Source organism: Numenius arquata, chromosome 6 (assembly GCF_964106895.1).
Source record: "Numenius arquata chromosome 6, bNumArq3.hap1.1, whole genome shotgun sequence".
Taxonomy (NCBI): Eukaryota; Metazoa; Chordata; class Aves; order Charadriiformes; family Scolopacidae; genus Numenius; species Numenius arquata.
In genome coordinates this window covers 19394610-19413004 of record NC_133581.1, presented here as the reverse complement: position 1 = coordinate 19413004, position 18395 = coordinate 19394610, and the positions used below count along the sequence as shown (strand labels likewise).

At 35.1% G+C, this 18395-nt stretch overlaps 1 protein-coding gene across 3 annotated transcripts in view; it reads right to left on the bottom strand.

The window, feature by feature from the left end:
- Positions 1–18395, bottom strand: part of SOX6 (SRY-box transcription factor 6) — a 372917-nt gene that overhangs the window by 52338 nt on the left and 302184 nt on the right. For all 3 annotated transcript variants that reach the window (XM_074149713.1, XM_074149714.1, XM_074149712.1), the window contains 3 exons: positions 15944–16093; positions 11869–12049; positions 8762–8952 (listed from right to left, as the gene is read on the bottom strand). In XM_074149713.1, coding sequence (XP_074005814.1) covers positions 8762–8952; positions 11869–12049; positions 15944–16093 — 522 coding nt within the window. The remainder of the gene's footprint in view (positions 1–8761; positions 8953–11868; positions 12050–15943; positions 16094–18395) is intronic.

Below are 18395 nucleotides of genomic sequence, written 5' to 3'. Positions count from 1 at the left end.
ATATATTGCTATAGATTAAATATGTTTAGGTGCATTTTCTTTTAAATTCTTACATAAATGCATCATTATTGGACTGGTCAAACTTTTTTTCAAGTTATAGTCCAGTGAAGTTTCCATGATTTATACGTTGCAAAGATTGCATATTTTTCACTTAATTGATTTTGATAATTTAATCAATAGACAAATAATTTAGATTTTGTTTTAATCAGCCTCTATATAACTTGAGGGACTAAGCATTTAACTGCACATCTAATATGTTGGAACAGAAATGCACAAACTACCAACTTTATCAAGACAATTTTGGAAAGTAAGGCATTTGAACAAAATACTTAAAAACAAAGGTCTGCACAGCAAATTCTTCCATAGATGCAAAACTGGATCCATAGTAAGCTGGCACCAAAGCTAAGTTATCTGTAAATTTAGATGACCTACATATGCCAGAGATTTTGCACTGTTTCTTTTTGTCTTTTCACTGTCAGTTCCACAGTTTCAGTGAACATGTATTTTTAATGTGTAAATTTCAAATACATTATTTTTATGTCTTTCTACACATAGCATACAAAGTAAGTCTGAAAAAAAATATTAGTAGGTATACTGGTAGGCAGGAGTGCAAATATTTATGTGTAAATAGTAGTATTTGAGCAATAGCATGTGATCAATTAAAGGCTGAATCATATGTTACATACAGACAGAAAGTTAACGTTTCATGAGCAGATTTAATATTTCTATCTCTTGAGTTTGAGGAACAGACTTGACAAGATTTCATACCAACAGCATTCTGCACCTGGTTCCCATTATAATCCTGGCCTTGATAATGGAGCTATGTTCTTCTACAGAGTCTAACGTTAGCAATGGTATTTTCCTCCCATAACTCTTATAACCTGAGTACCAGTGTTATGGCTGTGTTTGACCCCGTGTGCAGTTACAACTTCCATCACCTTCCTCACTAAATACATAGAGATCAGATAAAAGATTTCTTTAAGTACAGGTACAATTTCTAAGCCTGATTTTATTTCCTGTGATATCTACAAAAGCTAGTGATATAGTATAGGCTTCAGGATTATATTGAAAGCCAGATTTTTTTTTTCCTTGTTTGTTTATAATGCAAACATTTCTCTCTAAAAGATATGGTTGGAGACCCAGGGATTAATTTAAGTTTTTCCAAGATGCTCTGCTTTGACTTTAATTTCAAGTTACATTTTAAAGTTCTAATTGTAAAGATAAATTCACTGCAACACTTCTCTGTGTCTGAGATATATTAAAGCCATTCAGCTATTCAAGATGCATCTAATTCCTGATCAGACCTCACAACAGAAAGAAAAAAGAAAGAAAACCAAAATAAGACAATGCTTACTGTGCTCTACCATTATCCTATAAATACACTGCTTTAGAAAACCAATGCAAGCACATATGAAATTTATACAAAAACAAAAATCATCAACACCTTGAACTTCTTGAAAAAATAGCAGGGAATTCCCTGACATGATATGCTGCCAAGGAAGTCCAGTCATAAGACATGCAATACACCCCGCAAAAATGTTGCTTGGAATCATTACTTTTTTTCACCCATTCATTGTTATAAGCTTATATTGATTTCATGTTCTATCTTATCCTGTCATGCAATTTCAAATATTGGAAGCAACAGCATAAATAAACACAATTTCTCTAGCTACAAAACCAAATGTTTGAAGTCCAGCATATTTTCCAGTTCTAATAAAAGGGGGCAGTATTACATCAGCTGAAATTCTGAATTGTCCGCATTGTCATAAAAAGTGCTGGAGAAGGATACAAAACTGCTGAATTTCACTGAAAATAGACTGCTACTGTATATGCAGTCACAAATCTGCTTGTCTGCCTTCGGGTAAAATTTACAGAGCTAGTTGAGAGAGACTTAGGCTCCTGCATTGCAGTTACTTTAGAAAATCTTTACTTGAGTCGTTACTTTTCTTTCAAAATTATTAGGCAAATATTACAGTTGATATAAAGGCACATTTTTCATGTAGCTAGGATAAGACCTAAGCCTAAAAAGGAAACTGCAAAATTATTGCAGTTTCAAAAATTTTTTGGAATACAATATTTTTATATTCCTTTCTTTTTTTTTTTTTTTCCTTTTTAAATAAAGGTTTTCTAGAATAAAATACTAGTGCCCAAATACGTATTTAGGAAGTCAACTTTGAATGCCCAGTTAAAAAAATCATTGCTTACATATGTTAGGTACAGCCACAAGCAGATTACTGAACTGGCCAAATTCACAGTAAAGTATAAAGGGCATTTGTTTTGTAAGAATTATGAGGACTGCTGGGATTTGTATTTGAAACTTTTCCCTATTCGGGGGCATTTAATTTAGACAAGTCATTTATCTGTTATAAAATGATGGAACTGTAAAAAGGTTGTCTCTATGCAACGTGTACTTCTACGTCTCAGAGGAAAGACTCCCCAGGGAAAGGTTTGTCGACTGAGCAGAATGACGTATTCAGGAAAAACACTTTCCCAGTTGCAGTGTCTCTTTGTGGAAATCAGATTCTTCATTAGACAGATGGAATACACTCCCACTGAGTTGAATAAATCACCTATATTCTTGCAAGAAAGTGAGACCACACTAACAGTTCCTTAAGTAAATCAGTGTCTTTTTTCTCTATATACAGTTCCAGATTTTCTATTATAGAATCAACATATATACTTAAACTTAAATTAAATTATACCTAAGTGTAAGCTATATAGGGTGGGACCTTCCTTAAGTTGCAGTGAGAATGGAACTTGGTACAATGACTACCGAGACAATACCATAATAAAAGTTAAAAGTTTGCAAAACTAGTCATTTGCTGTTGATATTGCTATCCATTTTTTGGCCTAATTATGAGGTATTTGCCCTTTAATTACAAGTAGAACTGAGATTTAACCAACAGAAATAAGAATCCAATGGAAAACGCTTACAGTTTCTGTTATGTCTCCCAGCATACAGAGATATAAGCATTGACCTCTTATTTACTAGTTACTATTATTCTTCTATAAGAAACTAAAGGAAAAAAGAAAACATAAGAAGTCTTTCTTAAAAGGTAAAAGCAAATGAGAATAGATCAGTCCCTGCAAATCTAAACTGCTTATTCATAAAGGTCTATAAAAATCCACAAGCCCTTTATGACCAATTTACTCATGTTCTCAATTTAAGGAGGGTCATGACTACTTTTGGTAAAAGGAGAAAAGATAATTGAATGCAGGATTCACTGATAAGTATTTTCTTAACTATGTGCTTTGTTTTTTTAAAACTGAGTTCAGAAGTGACTCATGACAAGGATGCTAATAACAAGGTGCTTCTCTTGGTGATTGTCCAAGAAATACCCTGAACTTGCAGAAAAGACAGTGTGACTCCTGCCTCTGTAGTTTTTCTGTCTATAATACGGAATGTATGGGGAGAAAAAAGCTGGTAAAAAGTGGTCGGCAACACATTCCAGTACTGCTTGCAGTTAGAAAAAAGCAATACAACGATGGAGTCATTGCAGGGTTGTAGGCAGTCAAAAGGAGATTATGCATGACTAGTAACTTTTCCTACAAAGACTTCCTGAAGTGTTTTTATCGGGCAAAGTTTGTACGCATGTGCAGTAGCTTCATATAAATGATGAAGCGTAACAGCTCCAGAGGAGTTGTTACACTCTATTGTGTCAATAATCCGCATATTTAACAGTCCCTAAATACAGCAGACCGTAACACTTCCAAAGGGGTCATTATGGCTTATCAAGTCAAATCCAAGTGCCTAAATATGGATTTGATCAATAGACTGTAACATCTCCAAGGGTAAATAATATACGTTTTTAAGAATGTACACATTTTGCATACAAACTATGGTCTATATTAGGATAAATGATGTGGATTCAACTTGTAAAACTTTGATTTAGAAATAAGAAAGGAATAAAAGACTCATTATAAGAGGTGTTAAACTACCATAATTCCCAGGAAGTAGGGGGTGACTCATGTCTTTTATTTTGGGGTCTAATTATGGTTTCCTACTGCAAGTACACAGTTGCCTGAAAATCTACAAAAGAGTGGGAATGGAATATAAACATAAAAATGTTGTATTAAATTCTGCTTCCTCTCAGATCCCAATGAATATACTTTGTGGGTAAGTAAATGTGGAAATGGGGGGTATATCCTTGGGTCTAGCAAATATGTTTTGGTTATTAATTGGGTATATGTTCTATCTTGACTTCGTGTATTTATCTCCGATGAAATTAACACATTTCTGCCTATATGTTTCCTACAAAGACTTTCTGAAGTGCTCTTGTCAGTGTTTTCATGCTTTATGCACAAAAATATAGCATACGGTCCTTTTTAAAAATAATGTCAGTTATCTTATGAATTATATAGCATTTTCAGGTTCATTTAAAGCCTTAAATCGAAGCAAATCTAGGCAATCATGCTAGTTCAAAATATTAAAATAAATATAAGTAGCTCCAGCAATTCAAATTTTGTTTAAGTAAGTAATCTTTTTTGTTGAAGGTAAACATGACTTGACTGGAAAAAAAAAAAAGTCATCCTCTAAACAAAGCCAATTTTTGTATGATTCTACTTTTACTTGTATCACATGGAAAGAGATCTGTAGCCTATTTCCTGGGCTTTCCTAATTCTTTCCCCTTCCCCAGTATTTCTGTTTACTCTGTGAAACCACTGACACAGTTACTTCTTCCCTTTCCTCAGGCTGACTACACCTGACCAGCCCCAGATGGAGTAGAAAAAGTCAACTCTGCTGTGGTGACTTTTTGCCTTGTGTGCACTGTACTGGTTTTGGCTCAGATAGAGTTAATTTTACTTCACATGGTGCTGTGTTTTGGATTTGTGACCAAAACAGTGCTGATAACACAGGGATGTTTTAGCTATTGCTCAACAGTGCTTCTACAGCATCAAGGCCTTTTCTGTTTCTTCTGTTGGCCCACCAGCAGGTAGGCTGGGGGTGCACAAGAGGGAGCACAACCAGACCAGTTGACCCAAACTAACCAAAGGGATATTCCACACCGTGTGACGTTGTGCTCAGCAATAAAAGCTCAGGGGAGGAGGAGAAAAGGGAAACAGAGTTTGGGCATTCACCTTCCCAAAGAACTGTTACATGTGCTGAAGCCCCGCTTTCCTGGAAATGGCTGAACATCTGCCTGCCAATGGGAAGTAGCGAATGAATTCCATATTTTGCTTTGCTTGTGCGCACAGCTTTTGCTTTACTTATTAAACTATCTCAACCCATGAATTTTCCCACTTTTACCTTTCTGAGGCTGTTCCCCGTCCCACTGGAGGGGAGTGAGCAAGCAGCTGCGTGATGTTTACCTGCCTACCCTAACCAACAACATTACACAAACCTAAATGACTCTGTAACTGTAGATGTCCATAGAATAGCCTCATCTCAAAGGCACACCCTAACCTTAATGCTTTAGCAAATGACAAAGTTTAACCATGCCAGAGTGCTGCGTGTTTTTTTTTTTTTTGGTCTTTCTGATGAGCGAATCTCTGTGAGCACTTTTAAAGCTTTGTAGGAGATTTTTTTGAACAGCAGAATATAAACAGAGGCAATTTTCAGTTCTGTGTCTCTAACCAAATACAAAGCTTTCTGAGATTTAAATGACACATTTTCAAAGAGGCCTAAGCCCAGGCTTTGAAGCTATGTACATAATTTTGTAAGCGCAATCATTTGCACAACAAACTATTACCAGCTATCTGAACTTGAAGACCAGTAACTGACCAGAACTCAATAGCTTTTTTTTAAACCAGCTGCAGGCAATTAATTTGTCATCTTTTTCTGGTGCTGGCTTCTAGCTACTCATTTACAGAAGTCTAATTACCTGAAGCCAATTTCTGAAAATTTGGTCCTGAAAACATAGGGTCCTGATTCTTCAAAAGAAACCAATCCAAAATTGCAACTAAGTTGCAATTAATTTGAAGTTATCAAAGCTTCACTGGGATTATGACAGAAACTATACGCAATCTTCTTGGCATACAATTATTTCAAAATTATGTTTTTCTAATTGAAGTGATCTATCATTCCTCCCCACCAGCATTTTGATCATCCTGCCCATCATGTTTAAAGTAAAAGAAATATATAATAATGTAAAAAATAAAAGGTAGAGGGTAGAGGGGGAAAGAAGAGTATTCTAGAATTCTGTTTGTGCAAAGGATGCTTCTGGTTTTAATGTATTTTATACTTTCTATAAAATATAAATACATTCCCTTAGTATTCCTGACTTAATTCTTTTTTTTAGGATAGAAAGTGGGGATATATCATCATTTTAAATGACTGATTTATATCTTATTCTTTTGTAAACCCTGCCTCTTCTTCCATCTACAGAGAAGGATAAGAGCATACCAAAGTTAAAACCAGAGTACATATTACAACTTTTCCCTGCCTTAATAGTTCACTCTATAGTACATGCTACAGTAAATAAACCCAGCAGGATTATATAAAAGCACTGAGAGATTTAACAACAGATTTTCTTGCTGCCTTTTTATTCTTAGGTTTGAAAAGTTGCAAGTGCTACCATGAAAACTCTCCCCATAAAAGTTGGCATTTGAGAATGATGTTGTTTATATTTGTTAAAGAGTTCCAATTGACTCTGCTATATTTGCAAGCAATTTTTTTTCCCCTGCCTGCCTGATGTATAACCTCAATCTGGAAACTGTGCATCAATCTGTGTATTGCTAGTAACCAGCACAAAAAAGAAATTTCAGATTATTCACTGAAATATTTACTGACTCTGCTTTAAAAAGTGAAAGACGAAATAGGAACTTGTTATATTGAATACAATATGTAAACATAGTACTGCAAATACTCAGGGAGCAGACCTGATAAGTAAGTGGATGCCATTTTTATATTTACTTGTCAAAGTAAAATAAAATTTTAAGAATTCTTTTAATAGCCCTTATAGTGTATTAGATATTTTTAAATGTCAAGCCACTAAAACTCATAAAAAATATTTTAAAATAAGCATAATTTTATACATTCTTAATACTGATCATAGGTGTGACATTTATTTTATTTTTAAAACTTAGGCTTTAGTACCCTACCCCTTAGTTAAGACCAACACTGACTTTACAATTACAGTGTTGTCTGAACTTGGCCTGCTTGATCAGTTATTAATTTCTATTTTTTTTATAGTATCTTTCTGTATTAAATGAGTTTTTCAATGCTGATATTTAAACTAATGCTAGCAGAAATAAATATTTATTCGCCTCTGAATTTGACTTGGAAAAGCATTGTTAATCCTATGTGGTAACAGTTTAACAAATTATTTTATTAGACGCTGAGCCTTTCTCTTGTTTTGAGTACCGAAAAGAACCTATCAAGCAAAAATATAAAATGTAGATTAAAAAGTATGTATCAATGTTTGATGAGTCTGTTTACAACATTTCTTTGCCTTTCCGTGCCCTGCTACAATCCACTTACTGAGTATTCCCTTGTGGGTTGAGAAAGATCATAGTACCATCAAATTCACAGTTTAAGATATAGTTAAGTATTCTGCCAAGTCTTATACTCAACCTGGACTTAAAATTCCTGTTACTGTTTGTAGTATAATATAATCTTCCCTCTCTCTCCTAAGATACAAAGAACCTACCCTCTAATATACAGATATATCACAGAATTTTCATTAATGAATTATAGGCATTGAAAGCTACCTGTTTTCCAATTATTTCTTTTTCAGCAAATACTCTGAAACACTAGCTGCTTTATAGGCTAATGAATGTGAGTTTTCTTTTCATTCATTACTAAATTGCATCATAACTGTTCCTATTTGCTGATGCCACAGTCATTACTGGGATAACATTTCCCCTTTCTAGTTAACTGGAATAAGCACTGTGGTATATAACTGATTTTGTGTCAGTGGCGAAAAATAACTCGTGTGCTGTATTTTTTGCAGCATAAGCCACCCCTAGGGAAGCTAAAAGAGGAACATTCTTCATCCAAAGGGCTGCCTTGTAGCTCAATCAATTACATGAATTCAGTTACACATACCTGCTCCTGGAGTAGATCTTGTAGACCTTGGAAAGGCCACAGAGCAGGACAACACAGACAGAAAGAATTTTCCAGGAGACTTCCTTGTCCTCTGAGAATTCCTTAAAGTGTGTGTGATAGAAACTGTTCCTCACCTTTCAGATATGATCCCAGCTTGCTATTTTGTAAACTGCTGATGTCCTGCTCAGTCCACTGCTGGTCACATTCTCTCACCACTTTCTCTCATTTACTGTTTTATTGTAATGCCCTATTTCATTTTAATGTTTGAAAACTATGGCCAAGATTCAACAAAGAACTTTGATCTCTAATTTCCCATTGAAAATAAGAGGCAAAAGCACTGTTTTGAGCCTAAATACTTTGTTGCATCTGAGTCACAGATTCAAGTACACCCAGTCGCATTCAATAGCATCGTAATATTTAACCATGCTAGTACATAGCTGGCCTTTTTTGCCATATTTATCAAACCAGTCATTCTCAAAAGCAAAATTTAAAATCTAGTGACCACAAACCACGGTGGCTTCAACAAATACATTTTCCACATTGTTATATGAATGCTTGCAGCTTAATCACATGAGTGCACAGGCCTGTTTTTTTTCAATGCTGTCATGTAAACATAGAGGAGTTGTAGCACAGCACTGTGAAGTGACAAGGTGTGTTTAACGTGAAATCAGAGATGGCTAAAAGCTCTAAAAAGAAAGTTTATAAAAAAATAAGAAGCTATTTGCAAGGAAAAGAAGAATGAATGACAGACTGTGTGGCAATGGGAGATATTACCTTTTCATTCCTGCAGTTGTTTAGACCCATGTTATTCATGGAGGGCAATTTTCCATCAACACCATGCGGCTGCTGTTGCTGCTGCTGCTCCCTTTGGATCTGCTCTCTCATTTTTCGAGCCTCCTGAATGGCTTTCATTACTGTGTCCTGGTCCCCAAATAGGGCAGGTGAATTAAGACTGGAAAGGATATCTATAAACAGAAAACACACTTTATTTAGGTAATTATCCAAATTAGAATTCAGGCTAAGCACTCAGCTCCCCTACTGTTAGAGCTGCACCCAACTAACATCTGCAAAAGAAGGAGTAGTGGCAGTTGTTGTCTGTTCAAAGGCTGAACTAATCTACAGAAGTGATTGATAAGCCTATGCACTTATTTTGCTGTTATAAATACAACCACTGAAGTCTTGGCATAGCGTGATATGGCAGTATCTGAGCATACTCATGGACTCAAATCTGTGTTTAAGACAAAAGAATTCTGAAGCTTCAGTGGGAAGCCTTTGAAATATTAATAGTAATTAATAAAATGAACAAAGATGGAGAAAAGATGGCCGTGAAAGTCTATGTCAATTTTTACATTTTCTTTATTGAGAGAACCATCACTCCAGACACTTAGCTTTCAATTTCAGAAAGAGCACCCACAGTTACTTCTGTTATCACCTTAACATGAGTATAAAGCTCTAAATCAGTAGAGAAAAAATGGTTTTCTTTCTATCAGTCTGGACAAAAAGAGAAACTTTTAACCATACAGCAAACTCAAACAAAACATTTCTGTCATATCTTAATACGTGTGCTAGAGGTAAAGATGAGTACCCCAGATACACTTTCTGATTTGAGACCAAAACACAGCAATTATTTGGTGACTGTTTTGTGTTGCTGTGATGAAGCTTTAACTTGATCCACCTGTTTCTGCATGGGAGTATCCTCTATCCTGCACATGGATAGATTTGGGTATATACGTTCTAGCTAGGAAATTTTGAGCAACCAAAGTTTGTGCATGACCTGTGCATCTGCCTGACAAGTAAATGTCTTTTATAAAAGCTCTGAATTTGTTAGATTTGTGTACTTACTTACAGTTCACTATAAAAAAAAACCCATACAACCAATCAACAACAACCAAAAACAAAACAAAAAAACCCAAACAGGCTAAGACTTGGAATTCTCCTTCAAAGATAATTTTCATATTCTTTTGACTTCATTGAAGTTCAGCTGAGTAAAATATAGCAAATTTGACCTTGAAGGACCCTGAATTCTTTTAAAATAAAAAAGGTTAAGATTAAGGGTTTCTCATGTTTTATCCTGGGAACCAAACAGTTGATTTAATACTGTGGTCTAGATGAGAAAAGATGCAAACTATGATGTTTTAGATGGAACTGTGGTGTTTTCTGTCTGAATGAAGCACTCCTCTCCAAAATAAAAGTAACATTAGAGAACAACCATTGTTCTTCCTGGGTAAAATTTCCAGTGCTCTGAACTGATTCAGTAATTAAGTTCCGTTCTGGAGCCTAAGTAAGTTGGGAAGCATATTGACATGACTTTTAAAGATACTTAGACTCCCAATCACCTAAATTTATTGTAAAATTTGAGCAAAAGCTACTCTGTTGCTTATTGATTTTTGACAACGTTTCCATGGCTTCTTTTACATTTAAGGTTTGAGAGGAATTTTATATTTAAGGATTGGGAGAAATTAAGTTTTTATGACTTTACCTGAAAAATATTCATACCTTAGGTGTATCTTTTCTAGCCATTTCTCTGGAATGGTCTATGACTCCAAACAGATATGCCACTTTCTAATGTTAGATAGTGCAGTTATAGCTGGAAATAAATTGACAGGTAGAATATCTAGCTAGCTGCAGAAAGTATCTTTCTGAGATCATGGTGTTCCCAAGTGTTTTGAGAATGGAACAAATCATAATTTTTATATATTTAATGTATGTATTTAACATATCTGTTCATTATTCACAAGTGTTTCTATATATTTTACAAGTACACTTGAGCTACAGATTGTGAATAAGTGGTCTGTAGTATTTAGTCGCTGTTAAAACTTACTATTTGAACTTTAGGGCTGATCATCTACATTTTTCAGCTCTTGATTCTGTTTCTTGACTGGCTAAGGTAGTCTTCAGAGATAGTTTTCAGAACAAATTTATTTCATTACTTAATAGGGTTTATTTCTTAATTAATCTTGAAACAGGTCAAAAATTCCTTATTTTCAAACATATGTATTAACAAAGTCTTGACAGATGGACGAAACAAATAATAAAAAACATGAACAAATAATAAAAAGAGCAAATAATAAAATAAACTGGCTGGACTGAAGCCTTTCTGTCTTTGTTAAAATTTTTCTAATATATTCAGCATATGGTCTTGGTAAGATGAACTTAATACCCAGAATGCAGAGGATTAGATTTCTTTTAGAATTGCTGTTCTGGGTAAAACTAACAGTATATTTGGGCTAAATAGCCGAAAACTACATTTGGAGTTACCTTCTTGCCTGGGTTCTGGCATACTGTAAACCATGGAGATACTGAATGTTCCCTGACCCCTGTTCAGCAAAGTGCTTGAAAACTTGTTTATTTTAAGGTATGTTACACGGTTGCATTGAATGTACATTAGTCCCATGAGCCATTATGTGTGTATGTCTAGTATCTTGTCAGGCTCTATGTGCATGTAAAGATAATTTTTAGTTTGTTTAATCCAGAGGTCAAAATTCAAAAGTTAACTTTGCATGTATACACCCAATTGATGTCTTTGGGGAAGATATTCATACAAACGTATTTTATGCATTTTATATATGCATCTATATTTACTTATATGTAAGTATATATACACTTTACTGTATATGTTTGTATGTATGTATATTTCTTAAATTATATATTTATTTGCCATATTTCTTGTAGATGCACATCACTATTGCATCATTTTGGTTACTCTAGTAAAACCTTGGCTTTCAAGAGTTCTTCAAAAATCTTTCCTGCTTTTTTTCCCCCCATTTTAAACAGAAAAGTAGGCCCAAATATCCACTTATTTCAGAAGCAAGTGTGCTCAAGCTGAGATTTCCTGTAGAAAACTTGCCACTATTCTCCTTTCCCCAGGACAGATTAGTTACCTAAAGAGGATCCTCTTCCCAGAGATCCGCCGAGCGGGCTGGGGATGCCACTCTTGTTTGTCACTGTCACTGGACTGCTTTTACTAGCTGGGAAGAGATTCTGTGTTGGAGATGTTGGGGATTTGACAGGTTCAGCTGTTTTTGGCCGGGCTGAAAGATTCAGTGGCTGGGCTGCTTCATCCTACAAGAGTTTAATGTAAATAACTATTAGGAAAAGACAAATGAACACATCATTTTGCAAGCAGCAGTTACTTTACACCTCGAAGACAATACCACATTCTCCAGCAATAATAACAAAAGAAGCTAATTATCTGCCTCCTTTAAGATTCAACGAAAGGAAACCTCATTAATTTCTCTGTGTTATGCTTCTATTTACATTAACTATGTGGCTGGATCATTCTTTTTGCCAAATTAAAATTTGAATTAGCTCACATTACAGCTTAATTTCCTAATGTGTTTTCAGAGATCTAAATTAACCTAGGGCATTTACAAAGAATTATTTAAAATTTCCAGCAGCTCAGTAATGCTTTTGCATTGGTCCTATTTGAAAAGTTCCTGGCACTATAAAAATAAGTTATGTAGCTTATTTTTAAATGTATTAGAAACTAAGGAATCAGAAGTACTTCTATGAAAGAATCATTTGGAAACCCTGACAGTTCTTTGGCCCACATTTATTGCTGCTGCTAACTTATACATTCCATGCATCTTATTTTGAGTGCATGTTTTGTTTAGTAAAATAATCTATGCTGTTGCCCCATAATCGAAGACAAGAATTTAACTGAATTCAAATTCCTTGGCTTGCTACGGTAATAAATGCATACTATATGCATTTTAAAATATATTTTATTTTCTACTATTTAATTTTGTATATTTTACAGTATTTTATTATTCAAATGTCGTGTTTTTTTGACAGATTTATGTAAAAATCAAGATTTTTTTTCACATAAATGCTATTCTGCTTCTTGTTTGATACTTCTGTAATTATTTCTGTATTCTGTAGTTATTTTTGCTGCATCCAACCTTTAGTGTATCTGTATGTTTATTGGCATAAAGACAAGGAATATTTTTAAGGATATGTAAATCTAGTATCAGCACTTTTCTATCATTTGATTCTTTTCATATGCAATTATGGAATAAATACTCTCTGACATATATCTTGCTTCAGTGCTATAGGAGAGTAAGTACATCTAAGAAATACCTTAACTTTTGGAGGAAGAGTCATTCGAGAAATTAATTTCTTTCATCAGTGTAGATATTCACAATGTAACCCTCTTCCCATTCTTTGAGGTTATTCCTTTTGCTTAATATGTTAAGCAAGACAGATCATTTGGAAAATTGTGAAACATGATTTTCCGTAATTAAAGAGCCCAGTAAGACAGATCTCTCATTTAAAATATGCCCAAAGCAGAATTATGCTGGATATGAGAGAATATCGTCCATATTTTAAAACACTGCACTGATCACTTCAAAGCTTAGAAAAATATGTCAGAATACAATAATATACTACATTATCTCATATTTTCCATTCTCCTTACTGTCAAGCGGTGATTTAGCAAAGTACATCTGATAACACACAGTGCATTGAACAGGAAAATGTAACAAACAGGTATTTATAATGCCATCATATCTCCAGTTTTAAACTGTTTCCATAAAACTGCATGACATTTTTATTCTTCTTGACCTTGCAATGTGCACAAATGTCCACACCTGTTCAGAGTCCAAGTGAAAGCAGAAACACAAAGGTATAAGGGACATAGTCCATTCCTGTGCTTTGTGGCCACGTTTACATGCAAGCTGTTTCTTTGCACAAATACAAAGTGGCTTCAAAAAATTTCTGTGAGAGTTCAGAGCCTCTCTCAGACTATGAAGTTTGCCAGACTAGCTACTGAAAGCATGTACACATACAAATCTACACTACCATGTCCAATTTCTAAATAATTTTCTGCCTAGCACTGATACAATCATGTGAAAAAAATTCTAAACCCTGCCAGAACCTATCTGTTTGTACTTCGTAGACAGTATTCTCATTTCTGCGAGGCAACCAAAAAGCTTGAAAACATTGGGGTCACTGACATAAAAAAAAATTATCATTACTTTTTGAAAGATCTGACTCCTGTAAAAGAATTCCATTAGTTCTATAAATAATGCATGTCGTATATACAAACAACTGTTTAAAAATGGAGAAAATATAAAGGATTTATTAAGCAATGCATGACCATCAAAACTTTCAGTTCTTATAAAGGTAACAATTCGCAAATAAAGCATATAGGTACTAGTTTATTAGAGTGCTTTTATACTAATAATTAATTTCTTCATTGGCCATTGGTATTTGTCCACATGAAGCACTTATAGTTTATCTTTAATATTTTCAAAGCAATAGTGTGCTTAATACAAATAAGAATAAAAAGACTTCTTTTTTATTAATGTATGTTTCAGTCCATCCAAGTTAAATTATGTAGGGAAACCCCCAAGAATTTGCATGTGGTCAATTCTGTAATAGGACTCAGCTGGCCACAAAGCTGGAATGGTATTAGCCTTGGTTCAAGGAGATATGTGCTTGAATTTAACCAGGGAAAATTTTACTCATATAGTAAAGGTTTGGTTTGGTGTAGATCCATTTGGCTCACTCACTTATGAAATTACTTTTTTACATTAAAGTAGTCAGTAGTATATTCTCAATACCATAAATCACTGGTGTTAGGTATCACTATACTACAGCAACTTTGCTGAAACAGTTGGGTTTTGCTTTTGGTGGCTTCTGTATTGACCATAACAAACTCTGCATATGTGGTAAATTTCACTGACTGCCCTCAAGCCTGGCATTGGATTACAAGAGGTAAAATATTAGACTAATACACATCTACAGTTAAGTAAAGTGAACGCTTTGCTAAATAAATGTTAGATCTGGCCATAATGGAATAGTTTTTATTTATTAGTACTCTCAGCCTAGCAAAAAAGCGTCATGGAAATTTATCAGCCCAGGCAGAAATATCTACTCACCCATACTTTACCACGATGATTGATGATAATGAAAAAACGAATTGTATTTTACTCTCTTGTCAAAAAATAAATTAAAAAAAGAGACCCTCACCTCAAGTGAGTAAAATCTTCCCAGGCTGATTTGAGGCTAAGGACTGTGTGCCTGTAAGGTGTTAGCAGCTAGCAAAAAGATGTATTCTCCCTCTGTCCACAAAGTCACAATATGCCTTCTTTATTTTAATAGTTTTTCATTTATAGCTCTATCATTCAAATTGGTAAAACATCTGAATGTTGGTGGCTTTTTAGAGTTGGAAGTACATTGTTTCTCAGCATATTTAGTCTCATGAAATTCAGAACAACCACGGGAGAATACAGTAATAAAAGCCAGCCAGTTACACCCAAGGGTACTAGCTGCACCACAGATTTCAAGGGGGGCACGATGTTCATTTCAAGCTGCTGGCAAATGCCATGTTGTAGCTGCCTGATTCGAAGCAAGTGAGAATAAGCAGGCACAAGCATTCAGCAGTGGCGCAAAACCAACAAGGAGCAGCCCGGTTGTCAGCAGCTGTGTGAAATCAGCAAAAGTCAAATCAATCTGCAGTGACATAATGTTTTCCCCAGAGTCCTGACTTAGATCTTATTTTTATGTGAGGCTTTTTCCAAAATTGTAAAATAAGTACAGCTAGAGATTTGTAAAATAATTAGAAGTTCTACAGTCTCTCTGTTGTCTTAATAATATAAAGTGGCACCATATTTTAAGATACTCAAAAAGTTCAATGTGAAACAATTGATGAAATGGATGCCATTTATGCACATTACTAGAATACAAACTGCGATCTTGAAAATACCACATTTTACTGATGAATCTGTTGTGCTGCCTGTGGTAGGAAGAGGGACGCCTGATATTTTTGAAAGCAAGAAGTGAATGTTTTCTCTTCCCTTTTCTATACTGATAATACAGCAATAAAACTGAACATTTTATTTGAATATTGAAGAACTTTCACGTGGTTCAGCTTCCAACTGTAAAACAATTAAATAGACCATTTAATTTCACTGCCCTTTTCAGACACTGACTTTTTTCTTTACTGAAAAATACCTTAACTTGAGTTACCGGGCTGGTCCCTCTCTTCTCATTTTTCATCCCAGTGGGTGAAAGAGCCCCTGTTGTATTTGGTGGCTGTGGAGTAGATGGCATTTTGGCTCCAGGAGAAACTTGCATGCTTGCCAGCTGAGCTGCATACAGTTGCTGGAAGACAAGAAGATATACAATGTATTCCTGCAAAATTCCTAAAAAAAGAAGTTGTAAACATACATAATTTTTATCGCTCTGCTGTTTCTTTCCTTAAAGGACTCAGATATTTTTCAGCACTTTCTTGTTTGTGGCTTTTCCCTTCTTGTTATTGTCAAAAAGAAAAAAAAAAAAGACCGGAAAACTCCCCCACACCAATATATTTTTTCTTAATTTGACTTTTAACTGATTTATTTTTTTTCCTTCTGGCTAATGAAGGTCATGGTAATGAGCAAAAGGTTATACTGGGCGTGAATATTAAAACTGAAATTGGCAAAATTATAAGGCTGTTTATGAAAAAGAGGTATAAACCCCTGTCAGAAACAACAACGCTTCAGGTCTTTTTGTTCTTACCCAGAAATTACCCACCAATGTCAGAACCCTTATTTGGAGCTGACATTGGAATAATTTGCTACTAAAAGGCAATGCTGCATCTTCTCTAGATAGCAATGAGAGTTAAAATAGGCAACAGAGTATGTACCCATCTCGGTGTACAGTGATTGTTATAACTTCTATAAATGCTAATAAGGAATGTAGACCTTAAAAATTCCTGTAAGTAGTGATGAAAATACAAAAATATGCTCATGGAACTTTTCAAAAAGTTTAACTGAAATATAATAAAATACTTGTATATTAAAATAAACTATTCCTACCAATCTAAAGTGTTTACTGAACAAAAACAAATAGGTTTAATTTCCTTCCAGTGACCAAATTTAAACCCTCACCTTGAATTAGCATCAGCAATAATTCTTCTACCATAAACAGGGAAGATCCTAATCCCTCTTCTACACATAAATCTATATAAGCTTTGCCTTATTAGTGAGAAAAAAGCCAGGTGGTTTGTATGTAATTTCCAACATTACTATCATTCAGATGGACAAATAAAAAAAATTACAGTAATCAAAAGCAGACCTTTCAGCACATGTAATTAAATGAAAGCTTAATAAAGAATAATTTGCAAGAGCCAGATGTGCTTATGTCATAATTGTTGCTTTCTTTGGAACAATTTTTCTAATATAACAAGCCTCCACAGAAATGAAAGTTACACAATACTGTAAGCTCAGTGACTCAGTGGCTAGACAAACGCATGAAAGAGGGGCAGAGTCAGAACTCTGGGTGACAAATGAAAACTCTTGTTTGTTTGTTTCCTGCCATTCCTTTTCAATATCACATAGAGGCTACAAAAGGATCACAGATTAATATTTTGAAATCAACGGTGTTTAAATATTTTGGCTACTGTACTATTTTTTCCTATAGTAGAAAATGAGAAAAACTGAAAATAGAAAAAATTCCCAGTTCCCAGTGATGTCCTGGAAAATTAAAATGAAGCATTGTATACAGTAGTAAATGGGGATTTTTTTCCCATCTAGGATCTTATCCCTTTTAGCATATTCTTCAGGTCAGTCTATGCTTGCTTAATAGGATGCCCTGCTTATATGAGAATAAGAAGCACATTTCACAAACTTCTGAAAGCCTGGACATTCTCAGCTCAGAAATAACCAGGCACTGTACTATGAAACAGATGATAAAATAAACTTGAATACAATTTAAAGACAAAATCCAAAGATTGTAATGGTTTTCTCAGTGTTCTGTACTTCATCTATTGAAATAGGAAAAGTTGGATGGAAAAGTTCATGGGTCAAGATAAATACAGGGACATCACTTACCAGTTACCATCACAGACACAACAGACTTGGCTTGGGTAAAATTCATTAAATTTACTGCTGATTACAACAGAGTTAGATGGTGAGAAACACAGACAAAACCTACAGTCCCCCATCCTCACCTTTTTCCCAGACTCAGCTTCACTCCTTCATTGCTGAATCCTCCACCTCCTCCCTCTCTGTCCTGGCCAGCAGGGATGTTCCTCACACATTTCCCCTCATTCCTCGCTGCCTGTGCAGTGTTTTGCCCTTTCTGGAGAATATTTTCCCAGAGATGCCAACAGCTTGGCTGTCAGGTTCAGTGGTGCCCTGTGGTGGGGCCATTGAGGAACGGGCTGGGTCCAGCACACGGCAGCCCCCGGCTGTCTTCTCTCACAACCCTCACCCTGCAGCCTCCTCGCTGCCAGCGCCTGGGTACAGGCACCAGGCATGCATGGCAAATGGAGTTAGTCATGACAAGTAAGCAAAGGTGGGTTTATCATCTCTAAAAGCTGCAGCCTTCAGTGTAGCTGTATCTTGACCAGATATGTCAAGACCAATGCAAAGAGATGCACAACACTAGTCGGAGGAGGGCTGTTTGGTGACCTGGTACCTGA